Raw genomic sequence first — 11,223 nt, 5'->3', positions numbered from 1 at the left:
CAAAATCACGGCAGAATTTATTATGTAAGCGACATTGTGCACCACGCGAAATCGGTATGAAATCAGTAAAATTATAGAGGAGAAACAATTCTGCGGGAACAAAAAAAAACTGAACGCAACGAGGATTCTCTGTTTGAAGCTACGCAGTGTTCGTAGGAGAGAAATAAGGCGAAGACCGAAGGTGCGTTCCTTGCACTTGTTTTATTTTTTCCCCCGACTCTTAGTAAGATGATTTGGAAAACAACTCGAATAATACCGCCGCTAATCCGAAATACCAGTTTTTACAGTAAACGTCGCGAACTGATATTACGTGACAAATTGGAGCATTTATTATTACCGGCTACGATTATACGTAATAGTTTAATTAACGCCTAAGGAGATTAACTGTAATGATATGGTCTTACCGTAACAATAATTAAATTATACTACCTAATTCGTCATCCAATTCGACAGACTTGTTTAACGTGTTAATTAATGAAGTAATTAATAATTAATCGTGCTGTCGCCTAATTCCGGGGCTCGTTGAACCAAGGGAAGGGTGCGCGCTGCCTTCCCCTCCGTTAGAAATACGCAATTGGACGACAATGAGTAGTTAAACGTTCACGCGTCGATCAAATCAACCGCCGAATTCTGCGAGCGATACGTTCGCAACGAATATACTAGATATAATATACTATTTAAATAAATACACGCGATAACAAACGATAAAATTTATCGAGAAAAAAAAAGAAAAGATCCCCTTCCGTACGCTGTTAAACGTGAGAAAGTTTCGGCTCATCCGAGCAATGCATACAACTTGGACGTATTTCTTTTCTATCGTTCACGCTAATTTCCTCCGAAAAATATTCTACCATCGACATCTAGTTAGCCGTACGTATAACGATGCGTAACTTCGACAGAAATGTTATTGCCGCGCGCATAACTATCGCGCTCTACCGGCGAGACTTCGCGAGACACATAGTAATTAATTATGTAATTACTTCATCGATTAATGGAATAATACATCACAAGAAGTCACGAAAATCTTACGGCTATTTCTCTCTGCCAATCGATAATGCGACCTCCGGCTAGAACGTATTCTGTTCTATTTTAATACTTGCTCGATACTTGGTGCTAATTACTGATAAATCCTTTAAGAACAAAGTGACTGTTAACGGAAACTGAGACTCCAACGAAGGGATAAAACGAACATCATCCCGGTAAATCGTATTGGCGAAGATACGAACCATTTATTCCAATGGATCTATCGAATCTAAGCTGACTCTGAAGCATGGTGAATGCATAGTTTTGCACCGTTCCCACGACAGACATCGCTTAACAAAAGATTCGTGAAAACTTCCATGATTTCATCCTTCGCGAATACCGCACGCTTCCATGTCACAATTAACGCCCCTAACTCAATCGAATGTCTGACCGTAAGTTGTAACATGTCGTTCGGAACTCAGGTCGAGGCTAGCAATGTACTTTGAGACTTCGTTCGGACCACTCCAGCCAACTAGAAGTTCTCATTGTTTTCACAGGGCTCTAGTAACTTATCCCTTTAACGCTATGAACATCATTCGTTACCACCATATCTTTGCCGTTTGGCATCTGCTGCCACAAACATCACGACGCACAATTCATTCCGAATAAAGTTTAAAAACATTAACGATAGTTATACATCTATCTCTATAATTATTATCTGCTGAGGCTTCTCTCGTTGCTAGGCGGGCAAACTCTATGGAGCTGGAAAAGTATGACGCGAGAATAGAAAAGAAGGGAAAGGAACGCGAAGGGATAGATTGATCGTAATAAATGCGGAAGAAATCTAGTTCCAAAGAATTTGCCCATCGACCCGTGCACCGCGACGAGCAGGCCAAGATATACATACTTTAAAAGTTCATCAATGTTCTCAACGATATTGAAGACGCTAAAATTAACAGTGTCACTGAGTATTATTATTATTACTATTATTATTATTATTATTTCCTTTCTTCATTATGGCGATCTTGCTGGTGTCTTTCATTGACGTGTTCTTCCCTTAAGTCTTATATTCGTACGATCTTAACGTTCTCCTCCCCCGTCGAATCCCACTTTACGACCGTTCCCTTCGCGCGATGTACGAAGTCGTTGCGAATTCAACGGGAAGGGAGTAGCACGATAAGGTTTCGACTAAGCACAGCTACGGTTCTCCTCATTTTTAAGTTAAATCACGTTCTCGTAACAACCCCTTTTAGATCGCGAATAATTTATACCTCTGCTTCCTTGTGTAATAGTAAAAATATAGTCTCGGAGATAAGTAATAATTCGTGCTATCCTTCGAGTCTCCGTTACGCGTGCTTCACACGAATAATAAAGGTGGACTGGACGAAACCGAAGGAGAAATCGAAAAGCGCGTCTTTAACAAACGTGCACAGCGGTCGGTGTGAAAGGAAAGCAATGGGACTTAAACGTTACCGTTAATACTTCTTGCTTTAAGTTCATTCGCTCGCGCGGACTCACCGAACGAAAGTCTGCAACATCTATTAGGCTAGTAGAGAGGAACGTCTCGTAACGTAATGATTCTCTTTGTCCGAGATCGAATTACGCGCCACGCGTAATGAATGCGATAGGCCAAAGGATAGGCTGATGTTCAGCGTGGTATTGCAACAATGTCTTACCTCGGAGACTAATGCGATTCTCTTATATCGATTCTCTTATACGAGGAGCAGATGGAACTGAAGTACCATGATCTCCTACGCTAGAAGTGTTACCTACGTCTACTCGCACAGCTGGCGTTGGTGTTGGTATTCAACTATTATATCTTCTTGCGTTTCGTTAGAAAGGGAAACGTTTCCGTCTCGGTTCGGTTCGGTTCGCCGTGCCATGCACCGTTTGGCAATGATTCCGACACGGGATAGGATCGTGAAGCTAATCAAGCGAGAGCCTAATATGATTCCGGGTGATTCAGGCTCCAAGATCGTTTTAGAAAAGTAATCCTAAACGAAAAGTTCTGGCTACCAAGACAAGTGAAACGATCGATGGAACTGTATGGTCTGTACGTCCCTCGGTATTATGCACCAAACGTGTCCTTAATGTCGGACGTTACGTCATTCTCCTGGATCGTCCCACCTCGCCTCTTCGGCTATTCGATCGAAACAATCCGACAGGAACGTGTACTGTGAACAAAACGTTAATCGTTCGAGACAGGCACTTTGCGGACAATCTTTTTTTTTTTGTTATAAAGAATCCGAATTGGATGCTTACGTAAGGCGTGAAGACCTTAAGCCAACGCGGCGGGCGATTGTCCTGACGCGTGTACTGGAAGCAGAACGCCATTCCTTCCTCATCTACCTCCCACCGGGTGATGGTGTTCCATTGAAATTCAACGACCTGAGATTCCAGAGTACCATCCTCCTTCGCTGCATGTAATTTAAACGCTGCCGCTCCCACAGCGGCGACAACGTGTCCTTCCTTCCTCGAGTCGCACGGACAGTGAGGTAACACGATGTCACCGTAACCGCTCAACTCTCTCGCCAGATTTAGATACTGCAGACAGAGGAAACGTTCGAATAGTAAACCAGCCCGACCCGGCTAAACCAATTGGGCTACTCGAGCCTATCTCCTCTAACGGCCTCCTCCCTTACTTCGTCCTTTCTCGACGCATCCTGCAAAGCTTTCAACTGGTACAACCGCTCGCCGGCCGTGATGTGGCCCCTGTTCACTTCGTCCACTGTCTGCCAGAAGATCCAAGTTAGCGCGTGCTCGCCGAGTGGTCTATTTACATTGAAAAGCCACCTTCTTATCGCGAGGCAAGTCGCGCTAGCGGTCGAATAGTTCTGGATGTACAAAGTGTGGGGGTGCTCGTGGGGTTGCAACTTCCGTTCTAGAAAGAACAAAGCCACATTACTGTAAAAAACGTAGCCCCTATCGCTGATCAGATCGACGATCCCTCGAAGCACCTACCGAAATTGTACTCAACGATCTCGAACAGATAGAAGTATTTGGCCGTTTCCGCGTCCAAGCCAACTCTGCTGCAAACCGCGTCGTACACGTCCTTGACGGAAGCTGCTTTGGCTACGGTAACGGTGACGACCTCGCGATCTGGCAGTAGTACTTTCAGATTCACGGCTGGTCCTTGATCCCCGTCCTCCTCGAGCCTGTCGGTCAAGAAATCTTGCATCGCGTCGCTTTCCGCGATCACCCGCACGGCGCAGACCTTCTCCAGGTACTGCTCCAGGCCGCGTCTCCGCGCGTCCAATTGCTGCTCGCTCAACCTGCAAGGGATTCGTGGAATGCTTAATAGGAACGGTCCTGCGGCAAACGCGTTAATACTAAGGCACAGGCTAACACGCGGAACGTACTGGAATGGCCATTTCCCTGGCAGCTTGGGAAAATTGAAGCCGATGAATTCCTTCTTGAGAGCAACGTGCAGAGCAACGAACTCTCGGTAACGCCGGGAGCACAAGTGTCTGCCGGCCATGTGGACGTTGAAGACCACATAGCGCTCGTGCTTTCTCTCGCGGACGTGGTAATCCGGCACGCTGATAGGCAAAGACCGCTTCTCGCTGTAGTCCACCGACGCATAGCTGGCAACAAAAGAAAGCGCATCGAGTGAGCGAATAAACATACAAATTAGAAGTTGCAAGCAATCCGGCAGACCCGATTTTCTTAATCCCAATTCAGTGCCCGTACCTGAGGTCTTCGAACGGCTCGAGCCTCTCAGCTTCCTGCGGCGTGACGGAGATGACGGTCAACGTGAGCACGTCGCCTCCGGACTTGATCAAGTCGACCACCTGCTTGTGGGTGGCTCCCTCGACGTTCACGTTGTTCCTGCAACAGAGGAGACGGGGATTACCCTCGGATTTCAGCTGCTGACCGTTCAGCGGATCCTTTACCCGCCGGTGATCGCCTTGAGTCGCGAGTCGAGGATCGAACGGCGGCGAACGCCGCGATTTTCCATCCACTCGCATTGCACAGCTGTCACGTAACACGTCAGCATCTCGCGCAACTGTCGGCGCGGCGTTTATCGCCAAGATTCGGACCAGCGCCGAGCCTCGATGGCCACTGAACCACCGCGATGGATCGGGACAGAATGTCGGGGAAATACTTAGGGGCCCGCTTGTCGCGGTCGGTCCCGACTTTCACGAAAGAGACGAGTGGGGGATAGACGATCGCCTTGCACGTGTTTGGAATTCTCAGGGTGAAAGGACGAGAGCGTTATTGGCCCCCGAGTGGAGGCACGACTTCGACTAGTATCGCGATCTGCGCTCCGAGTGGACGTGGACTCTGCACTTTATACTTTCGCCTATCACCGCGCGACCCCCCTCGACCGCCGCCACCCCCGACTCGTCTCTATTATCTTTGATTTTGCGGTGAACCGGGTTGACCAGTTAGAACGCAGAGAATCGCGATATCTCGGCTGATACTCCTCGACGTCCCTCTTCCCCTTTACTTAGGCGATCTGTGCGAAGTTGTCGAACTTCAAAAGAATTCAGAAGCTTTCGGTTGGGTAGTAAACGCGCGGCTGCGCTGTTCTTCGCACCTAATTTCCCTCGAATTCAAGGGGAAGAAAGCTTCCCACCCCCGCGGGATCCTGGCAGAGTCCACGAGAACAATCCACATATTTTTAACGCGAGCTCCTATTTTTACGGCGAACCTTCTCGGGTTCCCTGCATTTGGCCTGGATGGCTATCGATGCAACGAGAGAATCGCCCCGGTTCCTCCTCTACCTGCACCTACGCCACGCGGCTCGACTCGCACACCGCAACGAAATTAACCGAAGGAAGCGCCGGCGACGGCTGGGTATCGATTGAAAACAGAAATAGAATTATCGAAACGCGACTCGCTAATCGCCAGAAATTCCGTGGACGTTCACGCGGCACATGCGCAACTTTTCGAATCGCGCGCGAATCCCCGCAGGAAGCAGGTCGTCGATTCGTCGCGGGAGGTGCGGAGAGATAAAGTCTTTCGTCCAGGCGATAAATATGTCAGTTCTGATAGCGAAACTTCGTCGCCCTGCGATTTTTTATCGGGGCGTTAACAATCGAGAAACGCTTAAAAAATCGCGATGGAAGTTTTTGTTCGCGAATCTTTTACCAGCCGATCCGCTCCAGTTCCGTTCAATTCTCTGGGAGCATTAGACCGACGAGGCTTTAATCATCAAAGTCGCGGGAAGCGTAATTGAAGAGAAAGCTGAGCGAGCGGACCCGCGATAAATTCGCTGAATGAACGTTAACGTCTCGGAGCGGCGGAATCGATCGTTCTAAGCATAGATAGCTCATAGCTGCGTAACATCGCTACCACTGGCTGTGCAATCTCATTCCCTCCTCTAATCTTTCAACGGTATTGACGTGTCTCGAACACTTTCCAGAGTTTCGAGTGCGAGCCTCCGTAATTACCTTATCGTCGCGTATTTTTACAGAGAAACACCTCGAGCGATTCGCGCGATAAACATCGAGAGGAGCGCGGGTAGGATAGAAAAGAGGTCACGTACACTTATCTAGCATGAATACGCGTGTATTTACATTGAACGATAGTCCATCGACGTGTCCCCAGCCGACGGCTGCGGACTAATCTGTTTTCCCGGCTAGAAAGGGACATCGATTAATAAATAAATTGCTTATTCACTTCTACGCCAGAAGAATACAATTCCAGCGAACCACGATCTTTCCTCGTCGACCGGGAAGAAGTCGGCCGAGAGCCGAGGCAAAAATTTAGGTGTCTTATGTCAGAGAGAAAGCGATAAGCGATAACGCAAATAACTGCGCAGCGGAATCTAAATCAGCGAATCGACTGGACTGTTTAAGTAATCGCTCCAGCCTAACCGCCGTTTGGAAGGGTCGTAAAATCAAGCTCCAAAGCAGCCGACGTATAAATAAACCGTTCGGGGTTTACGGACCCTGAGAATTCCCTCGCGACTTAACAAAAGCTGACGAGACAATGATTCCGGGCGCCGCATGCAAAGCGGGCCGCGATGCTTCTCCTTCCCAACCATTCGTTCGCGTAATTACCCGGTTGATCCAATGAGATTAACCCAGCTGCGATTAGTGGAGCTAATTACAGTTGTAAATGGCGCAGGTGAACCGGTGGCAATGGTTGCAGCAGAGGCTGACAAAGTGCTACTTTTTAGACCCCACCTCGAGTTAACTAAGTGCCTCCAGCGTTAGCAGATTTTTAACAGATGCCAAGGGGAACAGGCAGCGGGCTGATTCGCGTTAAATAATTCGCAACCGCGTGTCTTCGCGCTGCTCCTAACGTCGCGCTTAATCTGCCGGTATTTGTTTGTCCCCAGTCACGACTGGGAAATCCGGGGGATCGTGCAATTACAGCCGCGTTATTTATTCTTGCTTTTCTAGTATGAGCGCGCCGTCGATGAAATACCTGTTTCGCTCTAATTTAATATCGTGCCCTTGGGGGCTAAAAAATCCATCGGCGAGATTGCCGTGCATATGTGTAACCACTTGTTAGAAGCCGCACAAGCGACAAACCTTTCAGAAACGTCGGTGCACGGTAAAAGTACTCCGCCAGGGTGGAGGAGATCGAGCCTTAAAGGTCGTCGCCTAAGGTCGATCAATTAACCCTTAATGCGAATGCTAATGCCTTGTCTCGCCACCGGCATGCTCCTTTTAATTTCCATCCCGATTCGACGCTTTAATCGTAGCATTAAATTTCCCCGTAGGTACGCTTCTCCTCGTGAGTTATAAATATTCAGTGTGGCAAGTGTGTGCAAGTCCATTGACTGGCTGGAAACCTGATTCCAGGCTGCGAATCCCGGTTGCAGTTTTTAATTCACACTTTCGAGACTTAGCCTGACATTCGGCTAAGGATTTCTGCTTGTGTCTCGGTGCCCCATGCCTCGCCAGCAGAAATCTCTACGGAGCATAAATATGTACCGATTCATGGACAGCGCTCGGTTTCGGTCTTGGGAATCCGCTACCCTCCTGAAATCGGATTCCAGATTTTCAAATTTTTAGTTTTAGTCAAGGCTTCGGATCAAGGAAATTAAACTACAACAATTAAATTACTAAATTTGACCACCCCCACTTTAGGGAATAAACTAAATTTTAGAAAGTCTAGGAATCCGCTACCCTCCAGAAATCGGATTCCAGATTTTCAAATTTTTAGTTTTAGTGAAGGCTTCGGATCAAGGAAATTAAACTACACCAATTAAATTACTAAATTTGACCACCCCCACTTTAGGGAATAAACTAAGTTTTAGAAAGTCTAGGAATCCGCTACCCTCCAGAAATCGGATTCCAGATTTTCAAATTTTCAGTTCTAGTCAAGGCTTCAGATCAAGGATATTAAACTACATCAATTAAATTACTACATTTAACCACCCCCACTTTAGGGAATAAACTAAATTTTATAAAGTCTAGGAATCCGCTACCCCCCAGAAATCGGATTCCAGATTCTCAAATTTTCAGTTCTAGTCAAGGCTTCGGATCAAGGAAATTAAACTACACCAATTAAATTACTAAATTTGACCACCCCCACTTTAGGGAATAAACTAAATTTTAGAAAGTCTAGGAATCCGCTGCTACCCTCCAGAAATAGGATTCCAGGTTTTCAAATTTTCAGTTCTAGTCAAGGCTTCGGATCAAGGAAATTAAACTACACCAATTAAATTACTAAATTTGCCCACCCGCACTTTATGGAATAAACTAAATTTTAGAAAGTCTAGGAATCCGCTACCCTCCAGAAATCGGATTCCAGATTTTCAAAATTTTAATTTTATTATTAATTTTTAATCCATGCTTACAATTAGAGTACACTTTGTATTTTATTAATTTCCCCCCCACTCGAATTACTAGATTCGACCACCCCTGTGTTCTCTCGCACGGGAGAGTTTTCGCGGCGACGATCAAAACTCGCCGTTCCTCGAGTCCTTTCCTCTCGTTTGCCTTCGATGCAGCTCGATGCGAATAACTATTAGCAAGCCGAACGAACCCGTGATATACCGTTACGCGGTGGGCAGAATAGTTGGAACGCGTGTCGCTCTGTTGTTTTATCTTTTCTTTGCCACCGTATCATTTCCTATCGCTTATTACAAAGCGACAGTGGCAGGGAAGTGTCGCCTGATAAACCATCGATACAGATTGATTTATGACGAGCAAAAGCAGATAATTGGAGCAGTCCAACTTCCTCCTCGCAAGGATTTTGTTTATGCCGATCACTCGCCGCCGTTTGTTTGTGGCCATTGATTCTAAGCGTACAATGGATACCCTATAGAATGGGGCGTTCAATGGGCACACACTTCCCCGTCAACTTCATTTAGTTCAGATTCCTTAATGAGCAGTGTTCGCAGTTGCGCTAGAAGTGATTCCACTGACCGATCACCATCGAACGCTAGGATCTAGACTCTAGAGGTCCGACTAAAAGAATCGGGATGATTGTTCATTTTCCCGCGTACATTCTATCGGTATCGTCGCGTTCATTTTTCCCGGAAATGATTACCTTCGATAAACCGATAGCGGCTGGCGTAATTTCACGATAGATTACCCATTTAATTGCTATCTACGGATCCCATTAACATAATAGTCGACTACCTAGGACTTAAGTCGCACTACACCGGAATTTAATCTTTTTCCGTATCGCAAAAAAATGGCGAAGTCGCTCAACGAGACTCGAGAAATGAGGTTGTTTAAAAAGTTCGTCACCGCTTGCATCGATCGCAGATCAAACAGACCGCGACGATGTCCGTTATTTCCAAGTGTCTCGGACCTTCTAATTTCGGCACCACATATTCGGTGCAGCTATAGCGGTACACAATGATACACGGTCGTGAATAACAATCCGCGGTCGAAACCGGTTGCAAATAAAGCACGAGACACGCGTAGGAAAGACGTGCCGAGGTCCCAGATTTGGCTCCGGGATAACGCGAACTTTCCGGCACGCAATTCTCTGAGAAAAAACTGACCACAGTTCCCGTGCACGGATACTCGTGAATTAAGCACGTTTCGCGGCCAGCGCGGGACAGCATTGTACGCTAGTTTACGCGCAATTAATCTCGCCCGTGGAAAAGACGAGTGCCGCCGAGTCAGAAATGCGAGGAGAAGGAAAGACACGAGGGAACAGGGAATCGGTGGTGGCTCGGGAACGGACAGGTAGGAGGTGGAACGCGATCTGTGCCAACGATCTATCATTTCCACCGCGGTAAACAGCACCACGTCTCTGCAAACCAGGCGAATCGATTGAAGCGAGCACCACGCTATCGCGATGGTATCGATAGGCAGCTTAAAACTCGGGACGGAATGAAAGAACACTACGGAGATGACAGGTTCGACTGCGTCAGCTCGCAGGATCTCGCGAAAAGGAAAGGCACGCTTCGATCGTGTGCCTCGATCTTTCTAACGTCGCACACTTCCGGCACGGAAGATTCTCACTGCGAACACCGCGAGACGGTAGCCGGTGTGACAGGTAGACGCGCACAGTGGTCGAGACGAGAGGAGAAGGATGAGGCGTTGGAGATTTAAGGTAAGACAAAGAAATAGGAGAAGCACGAGCGAGGTGTAAAAAAAGAAGAAGAGAAAAGGGAAACGGTCGTACTCACACTTCGAGTATGCGATCGCCTTTTCGTACGCCGGCCTTCTCGGCGGCACCTCTGGGTAACACGGCGCTGACATGCTGAAGCGGCGCGTACAGTTCCCCGTTGATGCTCCTCAGTTGTCCACCCTCGCTGACCTGGCCGCGTACGTTGAACCCGAAGCCAGTCTCGGTCTTGTAAATGGTGACGCACCTCGGCCCCTGCCCGATCGGGTTCGTCTGGTTCACTGGGTGCTGGGGCACGCGTCCGTTGTTGATCATCGTCACGCTCGTGCTCCTCGTTACGTCCTCGTTCGCGGCTGGCAACCGCTCCACCTCCGACTCGCAGTCCGCCATCTTACTTTCTGACCGCCCATTGATGTTCCGCTCGTATGGGAATCCACCGCGAGACTGCGCCTCCGTCGAGCCGCGTCGCTTCCCTCTCTTTTCCTCTTTCGACATCGACCCCTCTCCTTAGAAATATCGAAGCGCACTACCCGACCAATAAATCTATCCCGTGTCATCCTTCTCATTCCCACCGCTATGTCATTTCACTGCTGGCCGCTAGAGGCCCACCGTTCAAATCTGCTCTTACCATCGAGCTTATATTTCTTTCTGCAACAATGAATTAACGTTATTCTGGCAGATTTCTTACTGTCTCGAAAATAAACTGTCGGTGTGTAAAGCTAGGGCTAGTGTAACACGTGCGTGTGCTGTTTATCGTTACATGTACCGTGA

At 47.7% G+C, this 11,223-nt stretch overlaps 1 protein-coding gene across 2 annotated transcripts; it reads right to left on the bottom strand.

The window, feature by feature from the left end:
• Nucleotides 1-186: 186 nt before the first annotated feature.
• Nucleotides 187-10,984, bottom strand: Snx27 (sorting nexin 27). 2 transcript variants are annotated; one of them, XM_076824992.1, is made up of 7 exons: nucleotides 10,514-10,984; nucleotides 4,654-4,791; nucleotides 4,323-4,547; nucleotides 3,925-4,235; nucleotides 3,606-3,844; nucleotides 3,226-3,507; nucleotides 187-3,137 (listed from the first exon to the last, which is right to left on the bottom strand). In XM_076824992.1, exons 1-7 carry the CDS (start codon nucleotides 10,945-10,947, stop codon nucleotides 3,069-3,071), a joined length of 1,698 nt encoding a protein of 565 aa, XP_076681107.1. In that variant the 5' UTR covers nucleotides 10,948-10,984; the 3' UTR covers nucleotides 187-3,068. The 2 variants fall into 2 exon arrangements, with proteins under 2 accessions (XP_076681107.1, XP_076681108.1); XM_076824993.1 differs by lacking the exon at nucleotides 10,514-10,984 and adding an exon at nucleotides 4,857-5,025.
• Nucleotides 10,985-11,223: the final 239 nt, after the last annotated feature.

This window comes from Andrena cerasifolii, chromosome 13 (genome assembly GCF_050908995.1).
Source record: "Andrena cerasifolii isolate SP2316 chromosome 13, iyAndCera1_principal, whole genome shotgun sequence".
NCBI classification, from domain to species: Eukaryota; Metazoa; Arthropoda; class Insecta; order Hymenoptera; family Andrenidae; genus Andrena; species Andrena cerasifolii.
The sequence above is the reverse complement of the archived record's forward strand: the minus strand, read 5'-3'. Positions and strand labels throughout refer to the sequence as shown.